General features: G+C 49.7%; 1 protein-coding gene across 2 annotated transcripts in view; it reads right to left on the bottom strand.

The window, feature by feature from the left end:
* The window catches only part of WDR31 (WD repeat domain 31), a 28,551-nt gene extending 5,726 nt beyond the window's left edge, over nucleotides 1-22,825 (bottom strand). Inside the window, exons 1-9 of one of the 2 annotated variants that reach the window (XM_065418931.1) lie at nucleotides 22,779-22,825; nucleotides 20,998-21,127; nucleotides 20,761-20,868; nucleotides 20,081-20,155; nucleotides 9,710-9,854; nucleotides 9,523-9,623; nucleotides 5,973-6,040; nucleotides 4,544-4,685; nucleotides 1,841-2,003 (exon numbers count right to left, since the gene is read on the bottom strand). In XM_065418931.1, the coding sequence (XP_065275003.1) occupies nucleotides 1,841-2,003; nucleotides 4,544-4,685; nucleotides 5,973-6,040; nucleotides 9,523-9,623; nucleotides 9,710-9,854; nucleotides 20,081-20,155; nucleotides 20,761-20,868; nucleotides 20,998-21,127; nucleotides 22,779-22,825 (979 nt within the window). The remainder of the gene's footprint in view (nucleotides 1-1,840; nucleotides 2,004-4,543; nucleotides 4,686-5,972; nucleotides 6,041-9,522; nucleotides 9,624-9,709; nucleotides 9,855-20,080; nucleotides 20,156-20,760; nucleotides 20,869-20,997; nucleotides 21,128-22,778) is intronic. The other variant, XM_065418932.1, reaches the window with a different exon arrangement.
* Between the last annotated feature and the right edge of the window lie 1,171 nt (nucleotides 22,826-23,996).

The following is a 23,996-nucleotide window of genomic DNA, read 5'->3' as shown; positions in this document are numbered from 1 at the left end:
TCCCGGCTGCCGGACTGTCTCATCTGTAAAACTCCACACTTTATAGCATCCTTTCACTTTAATCAGGATGCGACTGAGTTCCGAGGCTACAAACCTGAGCACTCATTATTTTTGTGATATAGAAACTGAGTCCAAGCTGTTTATCACAGGTCACGAAATAGCCATTTCTGTCAAAACCCCATAGGCTGGATCTGGGTCAGTGACCTACAGAATAAAGCAGAGGTCCCCAAACTGTGGGGTGCACCCCCCTATGGTAGCATGGAGGAACATCTGGGAGGGCGCGGTGGGGCCCAGGCCAGCCCCCATGGGTGGTGGGGAGGGAGCACCACCCAGCCCCTTCCTGCCCCCAGCTGCATCCCCATCCCCAGCCTCGGTGCAGCTCTGCACCCGGCCGGAGCTCCACTCCCGGCCCCTGCCAGCTCCCAGCCTCAGCTGCTGGCTGCGGCTTCGTTCCCGGCCTGGGGCCAAGGCAAGCAGTGGAGCTGCACCTGGCCACAGGCCCAGCTGCCAGCCCCCACTGCAGCCCACTTGCAGCTCCACTCCCGCTCCTGGCCGTGGCCCTGCTGATGCCGGTGAGTTCTCGACCCGCCCCTGCGCCACCCCCATTCCAACCCCTTCCCCAAATCCGCGCCCCGTCCCTGTCTCTTCCCCGCCTTCTCCCCTGAGCACGCTGCATTCCCCCTTCCTCCCAGAGCTTGTTACGCCATGAAACAGCTGTTTCGCAGTGGCAAGTGCTGGGAGGAGAAGCGTGGATGCGGCGTGCTCAGGGGAGGAGGCAGAGGCAAGGTGAGCGGGGGCGGGGAACTTGGCGAATTTTTCCCCTATGGCTCCCAGCACCAGACCCATCCCCAGTTGAGGCCCCAACCTTGGCCCCCTTAACCCTTTTTGTGTCCCCCCCACCCACCCAGAGCCATATCCCCACTCCTGGCCCTGGGGAGGAGGGGTATGGACATGGGTAAGGGAGGCGCGACCCTCCAAAGTTTGGGGACTGCTGGGATAAAGGCTCAGTAGCACATCACCAACCATCTGAGAGAGGAATAAAGAGGGACGTTTTAACACCCCATCAATACGTGGTTCCTCCTAGGGGCATGGCTACACTTGCAGATGTAGAGTGCTGGGAGTTAAAACAGCCTTCGGAGACCACAGCAGGGAAAACGCTGCCCTGTGTTTACACTCTCAGCTGGAAGCGCACTGATGTGGCCACATTAGCAGGTCTTGCAACGTGCATTATGGTAGCTATCCCAGTGTGCAAGTGGCTGCAACATGCTTTTCAAATGCGGGGGTGGGGGGTGGAGTGTGACAGGGAGTGTGTTGTGTGTATGTGGGGGAAGAGTGGGTTTTTGGGGAGCTGAGAGTGTGTGAGCATGCTGTCTTGTAAGTTCAGACAGCAGCAGACCCCCCCTCTCCCCCGGCCTCTCTCTCACTCACTCAAAGCAAGCAGCATTCCTCAGTAATGGTTGCTTTGTCCTGGAGCAGATAAGCATACGGATGTCAGAAACGGAGCTTTGAAAGGGCATATCTGCATTCCTACAGCCGAGTTCAAAACAATGACAAGAGTGGCCACTTGACCTAAGGGGATTACGGGACATTTCCGGAGGTCAATCAGAGCGCAGTGATGGAACATCTCGTTCCCACTGACGCTTGGGCGTTTCAGCCAAGGCGCAGCAAGCGCTATGCTTCTCGTGGAGCTGGATTATCAGGAGCGCTCCAGCTGCAGAGTCCAGGCGCTCTAAGTGCCTTGCCAGTGTGGATGGGTCAGGAGTTAGGGTGCCCGGGGCTGCGTTAATGCACTCTAACTCGCAAGTGTAGCCAAGCCCTAAGTCACATTTCGAGGCCATACCTCCGCTGTCTTGGTTCCAGACCTTCACCATGCAGTCATGTGATGAAGTGGCAACGACTGGGGTCAGACCCACACCGTTGGGAAGGAAGACACAGGATGCTGTGGTTTGGAAATGCCCCTTGTACTCACGCACTCGGCTTCTTGTCTGCCTTAGGTCCCATAGCTGCAAAGGAACAGACACAAAGAGCTCAACCCGAAGGCCACTTCACCAATTTACTAAACAGAAATTAAAAGTTACAGTGATTCGAGTGAAATCCCTGCAAGCTGCATGGACACTTTTCAAAGACACCATAATAGAAGCTCAATTTAAATATATACCCCAAATTAAAAAACCCAGTAAAAGAACTAAAAAAGAGCCACCGTGGCTTAACAACCATGTAAAAGAAGCAGTGAAAGATAAAAAGTCATCTTTTAAAAAGTGGAAGTCAAATCCTAGTGAGGTATATAGAAAGGAGCATAAACACTGCCAAATTAAGTGCAAAAATGTAAGAAGAAAAGCCAAAAAGGAGTTTGAAGAACAGTTAGCCAAAAACTTCCTTTTATTTGTTTTAAACCTGCTGCCCATTAATTTCATTTGGTGGCCCCTAGTTCTTATATTATGGGAACAAGTAAATAACTTTTCCTTATTCACTTTTTCCACACCACTCATGATTTTATAGACCTCTATCATATCCCCCCTTAGTCTCCTCTTTTCCAAGCTGAAAAGTCCTAGCCTCTAATCTCTCCTCATATGGGACCTGTTCCAAACCCCTAATCATTTTAGTTGCCCTTCTCTGAACCTTTTCTAATGCCAGTATATCTTTTTTGAGATGAGAAGACCACATCTGTACGCGGTATTCAAGATGTGGGCGCATCATGGATTTATATAAGGGCAATATGGGCTGGATGAATGGACTGTAAGGTGGATAGAAAGCTGGCTAGATCGTCGGGCTCAACGGGTAGTGATCAATGGCTCCATGTCTAGTTGGCAGCTGGTTTCAAGCGGAGTGCCCCAAGGGTCGGTCCTGGGGCCGGTTTTGTTTAATATCTTTATTAATGATCTGGAGGATGGTGTGGACTGCACTCTCAGCAAGTTTGCAGATGACACTAAACTGGGAGGCGTGGTAGATACACTAGAGGGTAGGGATTGGATACAGAGGGACCTAGACAAATTAGAGGATTGGGCCAAAAAAAACCTGATGAGGTTCAACAAGGACAAGTGCAGAGTCCTGCACTTAGGACGGAAGAATCCCATGCACTGCTACAGACTAGGGACCGAATGGCTGGGTAGCAGTTCTGCAGAAAAGGACCTAGGGGTCACAGTGTACGAGAAGCTGGATATGAGTCAACAGTGTGCTCTTGTTGCCAAGAAGGCTAACGGCATTTTGGGCTGTATAAGTAGGGGCATTGCCAGCAGATCAAGGAACGTGATCGTTCCCCTTTATTCGACATTGGTGAGGCCTCATCTGGAATACTGTGTCCAGTTTTGGGCCCCACACTACAAGAAGGATGTGGAAAAATTGGAAAGAGTCCAGCGGAGGGCAACAAAAATGATTAGGGGTCTGGAGCACATGACTTATGAGTAGAGGCTGAGGGAACTGGGATTGTTTAGTCTCCAGAAGAGAAGAATGAGGGGGGATTTGATAGCTGCTTTCAACTACCTGAGGGGGGGTTCCAAAGAGGATGGAGCTCGGCTGTTCTCAGTGGTGGCAGATGACAGAACAGGGAGCAATGGTCTCAAGTTGCAGTGGGGGAGGTCTAGGTTGGATATTAGGAAAAACTTTTTCACTAGGAGGGTGGTGAAGCACTGGAATGCGTTACCTAGGGAGGTGGTGGAGTCTCCTTCTTTGGAGGTTTTTAAGGCCCGGCTTGACAAAGCTCTGGCTGGGATGATTTAGTTGGGAATTGGTCCTGCTTTGAGCAGGGGGTTGGACTAGATGACCTCCTGAGGTCCCTTCCAACCCTGATATTCTATGAATATGATATTCTCAGTCTTATTCTCTATCCCGTTTTTAATGATTCCTAACATCCTGTTTGCTTTTTTGACTGCCGCTGCACACTGCATGGACGTCTTCAGAGAACTATCCACGATGACTCCAAGATCTTTTTCCTGATTAGTTGTAGCTAAATTAGCCCTCACCATATTGTATGTATAGTATGGTTATTTTTTCCAATGTGCATTACTTTACATTTATACTCATTAAATTTCATTTGCCATTTTGTTGCCCAATCACTTAGTTTTGTGAGATCTTTTTGAAGTTCTTCGCAGTCTGCTTTGGTCTTAACTATCTTGAGCAGTTTAGGATCATCTGCAAACTCACTGTTTACCCCTTTCTCCAGATCATTTATGAATAAGTTGAATAGGATTGGTCCTAGGACTGACCCTTGGGGAACACCACTAGTTACCCCTCTCCATCCTGAAAATTTACTATTAATTCCTACCCTTTGTTCCCTGTCTTTTAACCAGTTCTCAATCCATGAAAGGATCTTCCCTCTTATCCTATGACAACTTAATTTACGTAAGAGCCTTTGGTGAGGGACAGGTAATACCAAGGCTAAAGCCAGTCCAGCGCACAGGCTGCACTTCCTGGCAGGATTGCTCTCAGAGCACCAAGGTGAACCCGCTAAGCGCTGCTGCCCGCGAGACAGGTTATCATCTATAGGTATCAATTTCTGGAGAGATCTAGAACAAGCAGCAATTTGCTGCCCAGCCAGAAAACTCACTGTGGCTTCGCAGCCCTCCCCACCAAAGCCATTGCTGCTGCTGATGCAGTACCGGCCATCCTGGCTTACATCACAGTAGGTCTGAATATACTGCTTTACCGGGAACCTATGGGCCACCTGCAGCTCCCGGCTGTCCCAGATCCTGGAAAGGAGGAAAAAAGAACAAGTGAGGGAGAGTTAATACAGTGATTGAACTCCTCGCACCGTCTGGCCAGTTACTGGGGCAGAATCTACAAAAGAGAATGCAAGCTGGCTATTTTGATGCATGCTCATGACAATATGCACAACCCAATCTCTTCACACCTCCAGCCTGGGCCTCTTCTCCTCTATTTCAAGGGTTACCAAGCTCTATGACTCATCCCCATGTTCTGGCCCAGACCTGCCAATTCTCTAGTTCTTTGTGGTGTTCCACGTGTGTGAACCAGAGCCCTCCTTCCCTCCACCCAAGCTAGAGTCATTCCTCCCTTGAGATCTAGCCTCCATGCCTGCAAGCTCCATGGGCCTAGCACAACGGGCCCAGTCTTGGTTGGGGCCTTGAGGAGAAGCTACTGAAATACTCATGTTAAACAACAACACTTCCCCCTTCAGACCACAACGTGTTTTCAACCCCATTCCCTTTGCCCCATCCATCTCCCACCCTGTAGCTCGGCTGCATGGGGATTTCCATCTTGGCCACTTTGAAATGCCGGTTTCTTTTCTTTGCTGGTGGCTCCCTTTGCCTGGGAGAGGGCTGGGCAGCCCTGGACACTGCTCCTCTTATAGCTGGTCACCCTCCTGCTCTGCTGTGTATCACGCACGCTGTCTGCAAACTTACCAGCAATGGTAATAATATTGATCAGTGATGACAAAGCCATGCCAAATACAAACGTAGCTTCCACCCAGTGGCAAGCGGTATTGCTCACAGCACTGGGCCCTGATCATGCGCTACCCCACCGTAGATCATGCTCTCCATGAAATATGAGTATGTTTGCTTCTAGCAACAGAGCTTGGGAGACAACTTCACTAACCTAGAAAGCCACTCCCTGCTGTGGTTTGTGCTGCAGACTCCAAACAATAACCTCCTTATTACCCCAAGTCAAGCAGTAACGAAGTACTCTATTGGTGTATCTACTTCCTCACCAGGGTTAGAGACACCTGGCCTGCCAAAAGATGGGTTGAGGAATGAAAGATGCCACTGCCGCCCACCCAGTGAAGGAGAAAGGCGCCCGACAACCATAGTGCACTGGTCTGGGGATGCCCAGGCACTCATTCTGGACCCAAGTGAGCAGCTCTGCAGTCCAAGGCCATTAGCAGCCCCCATCCCACCAACAGGCCTAATCACCAGCACTGTCCATGGGATGGTTTTACAAAGCTCTGGGACTCCTCACCCACGTCCTCCTGAATACACCAAGTCTCACCTCTGCAGCTGGTCCCCACTGCTAGGCTTTACCTGATTGTTTTATCCTCTGACGTCTGGATGACATACGGCTCTGCAGGAACCCAGCACAGGTGTGTTACCTACCGAAGGGAAATAAGTACCAGAATCCTGTCCACCTACCACAGCCCAAACGGACCCCTGCTCACACATACACTGCTCTCGAGGCCCAGCCATCCTCTGTCCCAAGCAGCCATCACTAGAGCCAGGAGGGCTGGGTGGAGCTACCTCTGGATCCCATCAATGCTGCTCCCTTAGTAGCCAGTGTGTGATCTGAGGTGCAACGAAGGAGGAGAGGGGACTTGGTCAGTAGGTACGGGCTCTGTAGGGTTAAACTGCCCTACACAAAATCCCAACAGGACATTTCTATGAATCGACATGTCCCTGGTCCCATTACATGGGCTACAAAATAGAGGGGTCAGAAACCCTCCTGTCTCAGAGACCACCTTTAAGGGAGTCAGAAAGAAGCTTCCCCATGGTCAGGTTACACCACATTGTTCTCTCCAGGGATTCCTGCCCTTCCCTCTCAAGCAGCTGGCACTGCATGCTGTTGATGACAAGAGACGGGGCTAGCTGGACATTGAGTCTGACCCAGTCTGGCCACTTTTGCGCTGCGGAGTGGGAAGTGGGAGTTCAGGGTTCTAGTCCTGACTCATTTCAACTCTCTGCCTTTGGGCAAGTCACCTGGAGCCTGATTTTGCGATGGGCTAAGGGATGGCCCTAACCCTTCAGTGCCCCAGTCTGCCCAGCAGTACCGGGTTTACCATGGCGCCAGGCCCAGAGTCAGAAGGGGTGCCGGCCAGCCCAATCCCCCGGCCGGCTGAGATGGCCAGGAAAGCTGCCCCCGCCCCTGCTCCGCCCCTTGCCCCCCAAGCCCTCTCCCCTGAGCTAAGTGCCCTGGGAGACTGCAGCAGGGATCGGGCGCGCCCAGCCACAGGAGCAGAGAGGAGGATGCTGGGGCCGGGTCACTCCACTTCCTGCTGCCCAGTGAGTGCGGGGTCGGGCCCGCCCTCCAAATCATCGGGCGGCAGGAAGTGAAGTGACCCGGCCCCAACCCGCTCCACTCCACCGGTGAGTGCTGGGGGGCGGTTTCCTGCCTGCCCCTCAAGCCTGGGGAAATGGAGCAGTGGGGAAGGAGCATGGGAGGAGAAGGGAAGAGGATGGGGGGAGCTGGAGCCCAGCATGCTGCATCACCTTGGCAGAAGCTGGGGCTTCCCTGTTAAGCAGGCCCATCGAACCCTCACCCTAACAAGCCCCACCTCCCCTGCATCTGTACCACCCTGATGAGCCCCCCCCAGACACCCTCCCCACTGAGCCTCAACCACCTGTACCTGGACCCCCCCCCAAATAAACTCCACCTCCCCTGCACCTAGACCCCCCCCACTAGCCCCAAACACCTTCACCTGGATCCCCTGCAGAGTCCCATTGCCCCTGCACCTGGAACCCCCCAATGAGATTCTGTGCATCCAGATCTCCCACTGAGCCACCCGCACCCAGACTGCCCCCCAGAGAACTCTCTTATCCCCACCTGGATCCCCCCACACTAAGTCCCTCTGCACTGGGATCTTGCTGGCGGGCTGAGCCTGCTCACCCACACCTGGTGCGCCTGGCACAGGGGGGCAGGGGCCCAGGGTGTTTCGGGGGCAGGCCTGGCCCTTGCACTGTGTCATGGTCAGGTGCAGCCTCACTGCTGAGTCCCTATCCCGGGGTGGGGTGGTGGGAGGCTGCATGGTGATCTCCCACCGTCATGCAACCAGTGGCCTGTGCTCTCCACTGCCAGGTTGGAGCCTCCAGATTTATTTATTGACAAATAAAATTTGCAGAATTTTAAAATACCGCGCACAGAATTTTAAATTTTTTGGTGCAGAATCCCCTCAGGAATATGGGGTGCTATGCAGCTGTGATGGCGGGACTGTGAGGAAGGTGGTGGGCAGTGGGGAGGTCTATGGGCAAGGGGCGCAGGACGAGCAGTGTGGTGTGCAGGGTGCTGTGCAGTTGTGGTGGGAGGCCAGCAGGGGAGGTCTCTGGGAGGGGTGAGGGCTGGTCATAGAGGCGCTGGACATAAGGGTGGGGCACTGGGCAGAGGGGCGGTGTGGTGCAGGGCCCACCCCAAGGGGAATGGGCCCGCTGGCAACACAGGGCTGGGCAGACCAGTGTGCGTCTGGCAGCTGCAGGTTTCTAAACAGTGCCCTCCTACTGGGCTGCGCGGAGCGGGGCTGCTCCTGCTACACTGTGCCTCATTGCCCCCAGCCTGCCCTTCACTCTGGAGACTGAGCATCCCACCACCCTGCACCTTCCCCCATGGGGACCCACAAATATGTTTGGCGCCGGGCCCATAAAAAGTTAATCCGGCCCTGGGATAGGACATACCCTGCCTCACACAAGGAGCCATGAGGCTTAACTCACGTGCCAGGCAAAGGCAGACAAGGGGGCTACACGTGCAACAGGTTATCACAATTACTACTTTGTACAATGATCACACTGGCGTGAGAGCAAATCAGTGTTGCACTATCACAGCTCTCAGACGCTATAGTAGGGTCTTAAATGACGGGTAAGAAAGTGGGTGGCAGTGACAGAACAGCACGTGTGCTGCAAGTAGATGTCACCAATGCAGTAATTGAAGTGCAGAGATGATGGAATGGAAGCTGAAGCCTGCTTTACCTCACACCCCCCTGCTGGGGTCTCTTCCTGCTCTTGGGGATATGTGCAGGATTACGCTAAAATGCTGTTGCATTGTTGCTCCTCCCGTTTTGCATTGTCCACTGAGCACTCTGGGGCAGGGACCTCACTTCAGACAAGTCCAAGGTGTCCAGGACACATTCAATTTCCTCAGCACGGAAGTCACTGCTGAGTGTGACCCACGCTCCCCCAGGTAGTTACACCCATTCACTCCAGGCTGCCTCTGATCCAATGGCCTGAGTGCTAGGCTTAGGACTTTTGCTGGGATTCCTGGTTGATCAAGCTGGGACCCAGTGTGAAAGGCTTCTTCTAAAATTCACCTTAGTCATTCTGGAAAGCTAGGGCCCATGTCCTGGAGCTTTGGGTTACACCTGCACCGCTGGGTTTCCCCAGGGGAGTTTTAGGTTGGTAGATGTGCCAGACAAAGCACTGGGAAGCAAACGCTGCAGTGCACCCAGGATAGACACCTCCCAGGTACCAGCCACATGCTCTGCGGTTTTGCCATTATCTGGAGGGGCAGAGAATGTGCCCTCTCACCACTGGCCTCCTTGCAGAGGCTTCTTTCAAATATGCTGATCAGTGCAAACTGGGCATCTGGTGAGGTGGATCCACCACTTCCAGTTACCAGGGCCCCTGAAGTGCCATCCATTGTGAATAGCTTTCAGTGGCTACTGCCCTGGCCTGCCTGAGCTCAGAGCATTAATGAAACATGCAACTGGAGTTTGTGTGGGGGGCAAGGCCTGCTCTCACCACATGCACAAGGAAACCACTGCATCGCTGCTAGGGCAGCAGCAAAAATAGCTTCCCCTTTGCATAGATTCACAGGCACACGAGCCAGTGGGTAGGGAGCTGCCATTCTAGGGCAAACAGGGACATCTGCTCTTACCAGATTCCTGGAGATGGCAGCTCTCCGCAGACACTCCCCGGTCTCTATGTCCCACTTGCACATGGTGTTGTCCCGTGAACCTGTGCACAGCTGTAAAGAGTCTACAACCACAATGACTTTATGTAAGAGAGGGCAGAGAAACCAGCATTACTGCAGCTGCCAGCAGTAGGAGTCAGCTGGGCCTCACCTGGGCTCACCGCCAGTCCAGTTACAACCAAGTCATGTCCTGGGAAGTGCTGGCTCGGCCCCGAGTTCCTGTGTAGCTCCCACATCATGACTGTCTTGTCACGGGAGGCGCTGAAAAAACTGTTGGATTCAAAGACACAGGCCACCTGCACAGAACAGAATGAGAGATACAAGATCCATTTGCCAGCTCAACCCAATGGCAAGGCAAGAAAAGCCCAGCAAGTCTGCAATGGTTTCAGAGCTCTGCACTTGGCTGCAGCCATGTTCCTACCTGCGAGGCCCAGGAAACACACAGCTCTGAAAGGGGGATATTTTGATTTACAAATTCCATTTTGTACTCACATGAAGACGACTCCAAGCTGTGCAATTCAGGGCAATTACTGCAGCAAAGTGAATTCTTGTTGCTGGCTGCAGACCCTTATAGCTCCCCTCAAGAGTTAAACTAACCCAAAAACACACTCCTCAACTTATATGGAAGAACTGTGGACAAATGTTAACTAGTAGATTAACATGAGGCTCTTAAGTGATCCAGGTCACAGTCATGGGCAGAAGAGAGGAAGCAAAAGAAGAGATTTAGAATACATCCAGGACCTTGAGCTCTCAACGATTCCAAGGCAAGGACCCTACTCCACCACTGACCCGAGAGACACAATCCACGGCAGGTCTATACTTCAAACGCTGCATCGGCACAGCTGCCTGCTGTAGTGCTCCAGTGAAGACGCTCCTATGCCAACAAGACAGCTTCTCCCATTGGTGTCGTTCAGTGGGTCTCAGCCTGTGGTCCGCAGATCCGTGCGGGTCAGCAGACTTTGTCTAAGATTTCCAAAGGGGTCCACACCTCCATGTGAAAATTTTTAGGGATCCTCTCATGAAAAAAGGTTGAGAACCACTGGTGTAACTAATCCACCACTCGCTGACATAGCACTGTCTACACGGAGGGTTAGGTCGGTACATCTGTGTCGCTCAGGAGGGTGGATTTTTAACACCCCTGAGCCACGCAGTTATATCGCTATAGGTCTATAGTGTAGACCAGGCCTAAGCTTTCATTAACAAAACTAAATCACTCTCCAACCCTTCGGGGTGTGAAAGGAACTTCCCAGGTACGAACCAGACACAAACTGAGGCAGCTCTGTTCTCCTGACTCTACAGAAGCCTGAACCAAGCGCTCAGAGAGGTGTGAACAGTTCCTCTCTGGGAAGTGAGAGCTCTGATACCTAATGATGGCTATTTAAATGTCAATAACCGCTTCGCTGCTGATCAGTTTGGCAGAAACCTGCAGAGCTGTGCCTAGCCACCTTTAGTGGATGCAGGGGTATAGTAGGGAGGCAGGAAGCGGTCACAGGCTGGTAGGGCAGGGAGAAGGAAACAAGGTCCTCGATCTGTTCCCCCTCCATCCCAAAATGTCAATGATTGCTGCCATGTTCACCTAGAGAGAGGAGGAGGGGAAGCTTACAAGAAGTGGAAATTTGGACAGATAACTAGGGAGGAGTATAAAAATATTGCTAGAGCATGCAGGGGTGTAATCAGGAAGGCCAAGGCACAATTGGAGTTGCAGCTAGCAAGGGATGTGAAGGGTAACAAAAAGGGTTTCTCCAGGTATGTTAGCAACAAGAAGGTGGTCAGGGAAAGTGTGGGACCCTTACTGAATGGGGGAGGCAACATAGTGACAGATGATGTGGAAAAAGCTGAAGTACTCAACACTTTTTTTGCCTCGATCTTCACAGACAAGGTCAGCTCCCAGACTGCTGCACTGGGCAACACAGTATGGGGAGAAGGTGAGCAGCCCTCAGTGGTGAAAGAACTGGTTAAGGACTATTTAGAAAAGCTGGATGTGCACAAGTCTATGGGTCCAGATCTAATGCATCCAAGGGTGCTGAGGAAGTTGGCTGATGTGATGGCAGAGCCATTGGCCATTATCTCTGAAAATTTGTGGTGATCAGGGGAGGTCTCGGACAATTGGAAAAAGGCAAATATAGTGCCCATATTTAAAAAAGGAAAGAAAGAGAACCCGGGGAACTACAGACTCACTTCGGTCCATGGCAAAATCATGGAGCAGGTCCTCAAGGAGTCCATTCTGAAGCAGGTGGAGGAGAGGAAGATGATCAGGAAGAGTCAACATGGATTCACCAAGGGCAAGTTATGCCTGACCAACCGGAATGCCTTCTATGATCAGATAACTGGCTCTGTGAATATGGGGAAAGTGGTGGATGTGATATATCTTGACTTTAGCAAAGCTTTTGATACAGTCTGATGACAGTATTCTTACCAGCAAGTTAAAAAAGTATGGATTGGATGAATGTACTATAAAGTGGATAGAAAGCTGGCTACAATGTTGGGCTCAACGGGTAGTGATCAACGGTTCGATGTCTAGTTGGCAGCTGGTATCAAGTGGAGTGCCCCAGGTCCTGGGACTGGTTTTGTTCAACATCTTTATTAACGAACTGGATGATGGGATTAATTGCACCCTCAGCAAATGTGCAGATGATACTTAGCTGGGGGGAGAGGTAGATACGCTGGAGGGTAGGGATAGGGTCCAGAGTGCCCTAGACAAATTGGAGGATTGGGCCAAAAGAAATCTGATGAGGTTCAACAAGGACAAGTGCAGAGTCCTGCATTTAGGAAGGCAGAATCCCATGCACCGCTATAGGCTGGGGACCGACTGGCTAAGCAGCAGTTCTGCAGAAAAGGACCTGGGGATTACAGTGGATGAGAAGCTGGATATGAGTCAACAGTGTGCCCTCATTGCTAAGAAGGCCAACGGCCTATTGGGCTGTATTAGTAGGAGCATTGCCAGCAGATCGAGGGAAGTGATTATTCCCCTCTATTTGGCACTGGTGAGGCCACACCTGGAGTACTGCGTTCAGTTTTGGTCCCCGCACTACAGAAGGGATTTGGACAAATTGGAGAGAGTCCAGTGGAGGGCAACAAAAATGATTAGGGGGCTGGGGCACATGACTTATGAGGAGAGGCTGAGGGAACTGGTCTTATTTAGTCTGCAGAAGAGAAGAGAAGGGGGGGATTTGATAGCAGCCTTCTACTACCTGAAGGGGGGTTCCAAAGAGGAATGAGGTAGGCTGTTCTCAGTGGTGGTAGACGATAGAACAAGAAGCAATGGTCTCAAGTTGCAGTGGGGGAGGTCTAGGTTGGATATTAGGAAACACTAGTTCACTAGGTGGGTGGTGAAGCACTGGAAAGGGTTACCTAGGGAGGTTTTTAAGGCCAGGCTTGACAAAGCCTTGTCTGGGATGATTTAATTGGTGTTCGTCCTGCTCTGAGCAGGGGATTGGACTAGATGATCTTCTGAGGTCTCTTCCAACCCTAATATTCTATGATTCTATGCAGTCCCACCCCAGTGCCAAAACCTCCACTGAACTCGGGTGGCAAACGCCCAAACTGCCTCCCAGCCTAACGGTCCCCAACTCTGCTGCACGGATACAGGGTATACACACACGAGCGGGAGCCACACACACTCCTGCTTCCTCTCAAACCATGTCAGTCCCCACGCAGTGCAAGTACAGCATGCCGCAGCACACAAGACACTAGAGGGCAGAGTAAATCAAGACCTCCTGCAATGGAGATTATACCAAACTATCGTCACAGGCTGGCCTGTTCACCTTACATTCAACCCACTTGCCTCCTAGGGCACTGTGGGATTCAGCACTGCCATCCCTCAAGGCCTTGTCACAGGAGTTAGGCCCAGCTTGCCACAGAACAGACAGGGCGCGGGCCACATGAAATACTCTACAGCCGCATTTCTCAAACTGGGGTGCGCAAGGGCATACAGGAGGCACTGGGAGGGAGGGGGAGGTGCAAGTACAGGGCATGCTTCGGGGAGGGGGTGGAAAGAGGTGTGGAAGAGGGGCACCGTTGGAGAGGGGGTGAGGCCCGGGGCTGAGTGGGGGATTTGGGAATCTCTGAAAAATTTTAAATCAAAACGGGGATCCTCAGGTTGCTAAAGTTTGAGAACCACTGCTCTACAGAAATGCCAATGGGTTAGGAAGGAGCTGCAGTTTGCAAGAGAGCGTGTCTTTGGTTTAGAGGGGACTCTCCAGGGTACTCTGCATTTTGGTAGGGCCTCTCATCTGAGGCCAGCCCTTTTCTAAGCAGAGAGCATGTTACACTGGTCTACAATTTTTGAGAAGTCGTCTGCTTCAGAGATAAAATGTGCTATTTATTATGTATTTTGATGTGCTGAATTCAAATATGACAATTAAAACAACTGATTGGCTACTGTTTCTAAGATATTTAAGTTTTTACATTTGATGTCTATGTATATTGTGTAGATAGTAGAGTTTTAATCATAAATTGTAAACCTAGGTCTTTTCATGTGTTTATGGTTGCTTTACATGATAATATTTCACCTGTCCTGTTTATGTAACACTTTAAAAATCAGCAAAAGGGTTATATAAATAAAATGTATTATGAAACAAAAGGCAAAAAACTATTATGTACATAGTTTAGTCCTATTCAGTGTCTACTCGGCGCTTCTTGGCTTGTCTCTTGTATTCATTAAATGGAGCATCTCTTGTCACTGTCCAGCAATAGTCTGCAAGCATTGATGGGCTCCATTTGCCCTGATAGCGTTTCTCCATTGTTGCAATGTCCTGGTGAAATCGCTCGCCGTGCTCGTCGCTCACTGCTCCGCAGTTCGGTGGAAAAAAATCTAGATGAGAGTGCAAAAAATGTATCTTTAGTGACGTTGCAACCAAGGATTTTGTATGCCTTGAGGAGGTTTTCCACCAACAACCTGTAGTTGTCTGCCTTGTTGTTTCCGAGAAAATGTATTGCCACTAACTGGAAGGCTTTCCATGCCGTCTTTTCCTTGCCACGCACTGCATGGTCAAATGCATCATCTCGAAAAAGCTCACGAATCTGAGGACCAACAAAGACACCTTCCTTTATCTTAGCTTCACTTAACCTTGGAAATTTTCCACGGAGGTACTTGAAAGCTGCTTGTGTTTTGTCAATGGCCTTGACAAAGTTCTTCGTCAGACCCAGCTTGATGTGTAAGGGTGGTAACAAAATCTTCCTTGATTCAACAAGTGGTGGATGCTGAACACTTTTCCTCCCAGGCTCCAATGACTGTCAGAGTGGCCGATCTTTCTTGATGTAGTGGGAATCTCTTGCACGACTATCCCATTCGCAGAGAAAACAGCAGTACTTTGTGTATCCAGTCTGCAGACCAAGCAAGAGAGCAACAACCTTCAAATTGCCACAAAGCTGCCACTGATGTTGGTCATAGTTTATGCACCTCAAAAGTTGTTTCATGTTGTCATAGGTTTCCTTCATATGGACTGCATGACCAACTGGAATTGATGGCAAAACATTGCCATTATGCAGTAAAACAGCTTTAAGACTTGTCTTCGATGAATCAATGAACAGTCTCCACTCATCTGGATCGTGAACGATGTTGAGGGCTGCCATCACACCATCGATGTTGTTGCAGGCTACAAGATCACCTTCCACGAAGAAGAATGGGACAAGATCCTTTTGACGGTCACGGAACATGGAAACCCTAACATCACCTGCCAGGAGATTCCACTGCTGTAGTCTGGAGCCCAGCAGCTCTGCCTTACTCTTGGGTAGTTCCAAATCCCTGACAAGGTCATTCAGTTCACCTTGTGTTATGAGGTGTGGTTCAGAGGAGGAGGATGGGAGAAAATGTGGGTCCTGTGACATTGATGGTTCAGGACCAGAAGTTTCATCCTCTTCCTCGTCTGACTCAAGTGAGAATGATTCTGGTGCATCAGGAACCGGCAGTCCTTCTCCGTGGGGTACTGGGCGTATAGCTGATGGAATGTTTGAATAATGCACAGTCCACTTTTTCTTCTTTGACACACCTTTCCCAACTGGAGGCACCATGCAGAAGTAACAATTGCTGGTATGATCTGTTGGCTCACTCCAAATCAGTGGCACTGCAAAAGGCATAGATTTCCTTTTCCTGTTCAACCACTGGCGAAGATTTGTTGCACAAGTGTTGCAGCATACGTGTGGGGCCCACCTCTTGCCCTGATCTCCAATTTTGCAGCCAAAATAAAGGTGATAGGCTTTCTTAACCATAGTGGTTATACTGCGCTTTTGTGATGCAAAAGTCACTTCACCACAAACATAGCAGAAGTTATCTGCACTGTTCACACAAGTACGAGGCATCTCTGCTCACTTTGGCTAAACAGAAATGTGTCCCTTTGCAAAATCAAACACTGACAAATAAGAGAGCACGACACTGTATGATTTCTAGAGCTGATATAGGGCAATTTGTTCAGCAGAGTGATGTAAGCTTCGTTATGATTGCATCATCCATGACTTCTAGGAATAACATGATGCAATTCATATCATGTATGACGCAATACCAGCTTCAGATTGCATCATTCATTGTTTTGCCTAAAAAGCAAGTACTGTCCAAACCCAGTCATAGATTTATTCATAGATTCAGTCAAAGATGTATTTTAGTCATTTCTGGTTTAAATTGAGATCCCTTCCCTTTATAACTCACTTATCCTCTGCCATTCCCAAGTCAAGGGTCGTATATACTGACCCAATAGCATATCTTGAAAACTAGAGCCAATCAACAATTTTAAGCATCATTTTCGTTCTCAGTGACCCAGAATTACTAAAGTTTGACTACATTTATTTCAGAAGCATTTTGGCTGTAGAGCAGTGTTATTAATCCCCGTTTGCAGAGGGGGATGTTGAAGCACATGGAGGGGAAATGACTGACCCAAGCTCACCCAGGAAGGTCAGTGGCAGAGCCAGGAATAGAACTCCAGTCTCCTGAGTGCCAGCCTCCTCTCCCAGTCACTAGTTCCCATTGACAGTCAACAGGGGCTCTTGAAAATAAGGGATTACTAGCAGAGGCTAGAGCCAGGCATGACCTAACACAGTTGCACAGTTTAGCTATGTACCTGCAACACCCCATCTATTCCAGCCCTTCATGTCTGGTGAGCTGTTCAAAGTGCACAGTGGCTTTGTGATGTACACAACTGGGGACCAAGCAGCGCCATCCCTAGCTATTTTGGTGCCCTACTCAGGCCTGTGGAGGAGGGAATGGGGGGGGGGGGGTAGGCGCCACGCCTCTGTGGGGGGGAGGAGCGCTTGTAGTCAGAGCTAGCACTAAAACAACAAGGAGTCTGGTGGCACCTTAAAGACTAACAGATTTATTTGGGCATAAGCTTTCATGGGTAAAAACCTCACTTCTTCAGATGCATCACTAGTTAGCACTTAAACTTTAGTTTATGGAGGTGGCAGGGAGTGGGTAGGCAAGCAGAATTAACCTGCTTTCCCAAAATTGAGTGTACAGATGAACAGAGCTCTCCAGATCTAGATCCAGTAATGGGATTGTGTAAGCCAGGGGGCCAGTTTAGTCTCCATGGAGTAAACTGCTGCCACGATACCCCTGCAGTAATCGCTTCGATTTAATGTTTTCTATATCTGCTGTTACTCCCTGTGACCTTAGTGGTTAGTTACTATTCAGGGTCCTAAAGGTTGTTTCTGCTAGGGGGAGAAACAGATGATCGAATCAGGCATTTCTTGATGCAATCATATTTATTTACAAAGAATGTACAAAGGTTGTTTCTCTGAACACAGTAGGAATCATACAGCAGGAGACAGTTTCTTTGTCCACAGCTCCAAGCCTCCTTCCAGCCAGCACTGTACCCCAAAGCTCTCTCCCCTAGCTCAGGGTCCTGCTACAAGTGTTTCTATGGCTGTCTCTGGGGCTTGCTTGCTGCTTCTGTGGTGTTTCTGCTGCTTTTCTCCACATGCACATAGCTTCCTCAAACAGTATCCAGCCGCCCGTGTCTGCATCCAGCCCTGAGTCCACCCATGTCACCCACACATAGCTCAGATTCCTGAACAGCCTTGCACACGGCCTGCGTTTTGGGCAGCAGCTCCTATTGTTTCAACAATGTATTCCATAAAGGTGCTTAAATGTTTTGTACATTTATCCTGAGTGAAGGGCCACCTTCAAAAAGGTTTCACGCAGCGTAACAATATATCTCACACAAATCTACACTAAAAGAACATATTCAGGTTGTGAGCCAAGCACTCAAAAGTTCGCACATGCCACAATTAAGGTTGCTGGTGCAACCTTAATTCAGCTCCATTGTGTATATCCATTATGATCATCTTTAATTACACGAGCTCAAGTACTGGTTTTTGCCTCACTCAGAGCATGGTGCTCACTGAATGAACAGCTAGTCAAGGTTTTGTTTTCTCCTCCTTGTTCAATGGGTGGCCACACCCTGCATTGACAACAGAATTATTATTTTCTCAAGGGCTTTTTGATGAGGCTCATCACTATAGTATCTGAGCGTTCACCAACATTAATCTTCACAACACCCCCATAAGAAGAGAGGATGGGATTATCCCCATTTGACAGATGAGCCGCTGGGGCAGAGAAAGATTAAGGACAAAACTTCCCACTGATTTGAGGAGCCCAATTTGAGACACTTAGGACCTGATTTGCAGAGTCCTTAGCGTTCTATAGCACTTTTTATATTTATACCACAGCTCCCAGTGACTTCAGTTCCAGCTGAGAGTGCTCCACACTTCTGCAAATTAGATCCCAGGGCGCCCAGAGAATAAGGAAGCCCCACAGCATCCCAGTTCCAATCTCTGTATCCAGCCAATCCCAGTTCCCCCCTTTCCCTAGCTCCTTGTCTAACCTCCCGCACCAACTGTCTCCCAGTCCCCCTCCTGCACCTGTTCCCCTTCCCAGCTCCCAGTCTCCTCCCCTCCAGCTCTCAGTACACTCTCTTTCCTTCCCCCCACCAATTCCCAATCCTAGTTTCCTTGTTCCACTCTACTTCATTCCCTCTCCCCCACCAGACTGGCTCTTCTCCCTCTGCATCTGAGGCAAGCGGCTTCCTCCTCCAGGCTGCCTGGGTACTGGCAAGGGGGTCCTGAGAGCACAGGAGAGACTGGCTCCCTGCTCTCAGTTCCAGTGCCTAGGCCTTGGCCTAGCCAGGAGGTGCAATTACAGGGAAAGTCCAGCTTTGCCCCCTAGCTGCTCAGTCACTCTGTGAGGATGGTGCGTGCGCAGCCCGATAGCACAGAGGGGCTGGAATATCCTCAAGGAGGATGGAATCTTTGGAGATTTTAGCTGCTAAACTCTAGGAAACTTTGGACATGGGCAAACTGAGATTTTTTTCCCAAAGGCTTATTACTAGGCCAGATGATGGCAGATTTTCCCAGGAACACCAAAACACTCATCCCTGACACAAAGGCCATTTTCTGCCAAAGTTTATGTTCCTGCTCCAATGCATAGATGCGCTAGAGCCTCTTGATGAAATAGTCACCAGCATTTCAACATTTTGCAAAACAATGCATTTGCCCCAGCCTCGCTCACAGAAACAGCTGACCCATTTTGGCTGAAACTTTGCAAAACAAGTTAGCCTGGGGCCAGCATGGAAAATTTCAACCAAAATGGTTAAAGTTTGGCAAAGTTATAAGCAACGGAAAAATTATCTTAGGCAACCTTAATAATAAGTGGTGCTACCAGTCCTGCCTCGCTATATAACAAATGGGTGGTGGTGGGGGGGGAGGGTGCATGCATGTGTGCACATTCACATGCTATTTGCTACAAAGAAAGCCTAATTGCAGAGCCGTAACTAGGGATTTTTGCGCCCGAGGCAAGGGACAGGAGCGGCGGGTCCCTCTCGGAGGGAAGGACCCACCGCCGAATTGCCGCCGAAGAGCCGGACGTGCCGCCCCTCTCCCTTGCTGACGACCGGTGGCAATTCGGCGGTGGGGCCCTCAGTCCTTCTTGGAGGGAAGGACTTGCCGCCGAATTGCAGCCGAAGGAGAGACTTTCTGCGCCCCTCACCTTCCGCACCTGAGGCAAGTGCCTCACTCGCCTTGCCCTCGTTACGGCACTGCCTAATTGGCTTCACAAATAGAATACCAGGTCTCAGATCAAAGCTCTCTGGGGGCTGTGAGTAGCTATTAGTCTGTACCCATAATCTAGTAGCATAAGACTTGAAGACAAACTGATATCGTCCCTGAAATAAAAACCTGACCCAACAATTCATCCTGCTGTCATGGTATCTTGATATGAAGGAATGAATACATATTAAAGCTGCATAGAGCCAGTGCTGTTTGGATGTTGTCACTGCATATTCATCTCTAGGAAGCAGAAACTCACTCTTCCTAGTTGTGAAAAATCAACTCATATTATGCAGCAAGAGGATCTATCCAGGGCACCTGAGGCAGCTTGCAGGGTACCTGGCATGTTCCATCCCTTCCTTGCTGACCAAGCAAAGTCACATCAGCTCTGGATGATGACTAATCACTGTCCCTTGTTACGTCTGTCTTTGACGGAAGTCAGTGATCCACATAAAACTCACCCTGCACTTTTGACAAGTCTGAAATTTACCTTAGTCACTTCGCGTTGATGTCCCACGAACCTCTTCAGCACTGCTCCCGATCTCCAGTTATACACAACTACAGTCTGGAGAGAGAAACGTCTATGTGAATTCAGCCAGCACATCCATGCATGCTGACTGACATTACTTCCTACCTGTCAGAACAGTAGGACAATGAGATTGCCTAGGGAGGCTGTGGAAGCTCCTTCACTGGAGGTTTTCAAAAGGAGGCTGGAGAGCCAGCTGTCTTGGATGGTTTAGATACAACAAATCCTGCGTCTTAACAGGGGCTTAGACTAGATGACCATTGCGGCCCCTTCTAACCCTTTGGTTCTATGATGCCCTTTGAATTGGAGGATTGCACAGCTGTGTTGCGTGGCATTCCAGGCACCCTGGTAAGGGGGCAGTGATTTAAAAATAAACATTATTTGAAACACTATTGCCACATCTTAATGTCCTCCTGACTTCACAGCCTAACTCAGTCTCTGAGGTGGGCTGGGTAATTCGTTGCCAACAAAGGTGAATTTCATGGAGCCATGATAGTTGGTTTTGAGTTCCTCACTCTGAAATAAAGGGATGTTTCACGGTTTGAAATGCTTCAGAGCCAATGAATTGCCCCACAAGAGCTGTTTGTCTAGCACAGGTGCCAACAATGGCTCATGGCCGCTGTGTCCCTCCCCATCACAAGTACCTGGAAATGGGAGGGGCACTCCTTCCCCAGCCCAACTGGTGGACAGTCAGTGGCCTGGAGTACTGACAGCCTTTGCATTTTTATTTTAACCAACTGTCGGTCTGATGCCTGTGAACACATAAACCCTGTTGTTTGAATCTCGCCAAGTCATTTGCCCTTATCTCTATGGCAGGGAGTTCCAGAAACACTTGATTTCCTTGCATTCATTTTGTTCCTGTGAATTTTGACCCACCCTACCTTGTCCTTTCCCCCCGACACACAGAGATCTGATGTTAGAGCAGCCACAGAAGTGACGGCGCCAGTGTGAGCAGGGCTGTATTGCTGAACAGCCTGCGCAGGACTGTCCTCTTCCACATAATCATCAGGCCTGCCAAAGAGGGAAAGACACACAGCAGCAGGAACTTCAGTACATGTTACAGAGAAGTCACTGTATGCCATAGATCACTCATCCCACTTCTCAAACCACATGGCATTGGCTCCAATTAGACTGAATTTAAGGATAGCAGCGCCTTGTTTTAGGAAGAAACGCTGCATGTTGAGATGCTGGAGAAAGGCAAGCCAACACTCAAGCTCTGGACAATGCAGAGATCAGCTCTCCGGGGACATAAATGTGTTTCCTAGATGTGACATAATAGGGTCTCTTCCACCTCTAATTTCTAAACCTGCAGAACGGTTACTCACCTCCACTATGGTGCATGGAATCGACTTTAACAGAACTTCACCAGTCTCCCTACTACAGCTGGCAGATGATGGTCTGACTCAGCCACTGTTCCAACAGTTCAGACATTTTTTGCTCTCTCAAATATCCCTCACAATAACAATCCTGCTGCTCTGTGCCCTTGGCTTATCTCCAGTACTTATGGGCCAGTACGCCCATCTCCCTACTCATGGAGAAAGGGAGAATTTAACCCTTTCTTTGCAGGGGGAGCCATGCATGTCACTTGCTCAGGCTACTGAGGGTGTCTCTCTCACTCTCAGAGACTAGACTGCTCACCATTTCTCCTATGCACAGGTACGTCCCCTCCTACAGTAGCATATCCCCACCCCTCCAGCAGGAGTTCCCCTCTCCCTCCCACACAAATAGCTTGCAGCACATCATTCTGGCTCAGGAATACAGGAACTGCTCCCAACACAGGCTGTCAGCACCACCACTTGGTTCATTACGAGTGCAAGACAAAGCTGAATGGGTTGCTGTTAGGATACTCTCAAACCAGAGATCCCCTTTTTGCTGCCAGATACTTTGATACAGCTTCCAGACCATTCAGTTTGAGGGAAGCTCTCCATTTCCATGTGTGGTTGGGGGAGGGAGAGGAGGGGAACTATATCTGAAACTCTCTCTGATCTCTTCCATGGTGGCACCAGCACCTCCCTTGGATTAACACTGGAGAGTAAGGGATCATTGCTTGCCAGTGCCCACCGGAATTCCCCCTTTGCCCTGGCTAATAGCTATGAAAAGAAAAGAACGTGTGTGTGACAGTGCAGCTATTCGCATCCCAGCTGTCCTAGTAGACACTATACTGCAGGGCTAAGGACAATTGTTTACTAGATGACCCAGGGTACAGGACTAGCAGAGCAGTATCTCCTTTGTCAAGAGGAGCCATATTCCACCCAAGATAGTACACCCAGGTCCTTTGCACCCTTGCCTAGGAACTGCCCAGGTGGATGTCAGTGACACTCTCTCTCGAGAGAGGATAGATTAGTTTGAGTGAGCTGCCAACACACTCCATCCACTAAAGCAACTTTTAATGTTCAGGGCTACAAGCAAATGCAGAGTGGGGGTGGAGTTGCCATTTTAGCCACACAGTCATTGCAGTGCTGGGATCTAGGCCACTGCTTTCGAATGTGTGTGGAGGCAGAGACAGGTATTTTAGACCATTGAGAAATTAAGAACCTTTAGAATCAAAAGGAAAAGTTACAGTTCATAAAACCCAGATTACATATGATCACTAACCTCCCTGCCATGATCGGTGGGGTTTAGTAACTTAACATGGAGCTGGCATTCCCAGGAGATTGTTTACCTGTATTTGGAGGTGCTGCAGTTGATTTTACTCTGCAGTTTCCCCATGAGCCAAGGTGAGCAGCTCCGTAATACAGCATGTAGTGCTCAGCATCGAAACCTCAGCATCTCAGTCAATCTCTGGGAGCTGGGGGATTAGGAGAGGACACATTATGGAGAATTTATAAATAGATTCTGATCTTTACAGCCATTGGATCCAATGCCGATAATGCATCACTTTCACTATAGACCCAGTCATTAGCTTCCTTGCATTTCCCTTACTCCTCTTCCCATTCCCATATCCATCACTTCTGACAACATATGCTTGCTGCTTCTCTCTGCACAGTTCCAGCTGGGAGGTGTGGCCAGCAGATGCTGCTTTATGGGCAACTCAATCAGCATCTTATTAGCAAACAGCCCAAATGAGAATGGCCCATAGTACTAGCTGAAAGGAGTGTGTTTTTCCTGGGAGCATGCTGTCTGGGTTTTACTGTTGTTTTGTTGGTCTTTGTGACTAGTTTATTGTAATTAACTGAATTCTGTGCTAGTGCCAGGCTGGCAGATCGTTACCCTGTGGCTGCAGAACATAGGTACATAGTCCTCATTATGTACCTCAGTCCCTACTTGAACTACCTCAGCCTTACCCAGTCAATATGGGCATTCAGTCCTTGACCTTCACGGTGCCAGTTTCTGGCAAGTTTTATGACGTGGACAACTACCAACTCACTTATCTGATTGAGACTCCTAAGCTGCCTACATTAAGGATGACGTTGGTCACAGCAAGACTAGAGATGAGCCAGAGACCTAGAACTGTAAGTCTCTGTGTCCCATTACCAGGCCCCCGATCCACCCAGGCTCCCAGACAGCATCACGCTAATCTTCGGGGAAAGCCCAAATAACGCTAACCAGAGGAAAAAATAGGCTGTTGTTCAAGAGGTTTAAGTAATGCTGAACCCACCTGGCCCTGTGTCACCCAGAACCCAACGAATGTGCCATTCCCAGCAGCAGGGAACAAACAAGCATCAAATGGGTCCTGGGGCCAGTCACCTTGGGGTGATCTCTCCAACTAACAGTTGATACACGCTGGCAAAGCAGCAAAGGGGAAGCCTACACTGTTGTGCCCATGTTCTAACTGTTCTGGGGTAAAGGCTCCAATCACTCCACTGCCTTTTACTAGTACTAAACTCACTAAAAGCATTAAATCAATACAGGAGAGGTGCAGCTGTCCATAGGCTGGTTT

Source organism: Emys orbicularis, chromosome 18 (genome assembly GCF_028017835.1).
Source record: "Emys orbicularis isolate rEmyOrb1 chromosome 18, rEmyOrb1.hap1, whole genome shotgun sequence".
Classification (NCBI taxonomy): domain Eukaryota; kingdom Metazoa; phylum Chordata; order Testudines; family Emydidae; genus Emys; species Emys orbicularis.
The sequence above is the reverse complement of the archived record's forward strand: the minus strand, read 5'-3'. Positions and strand labels throughout refer to the sequence as shown.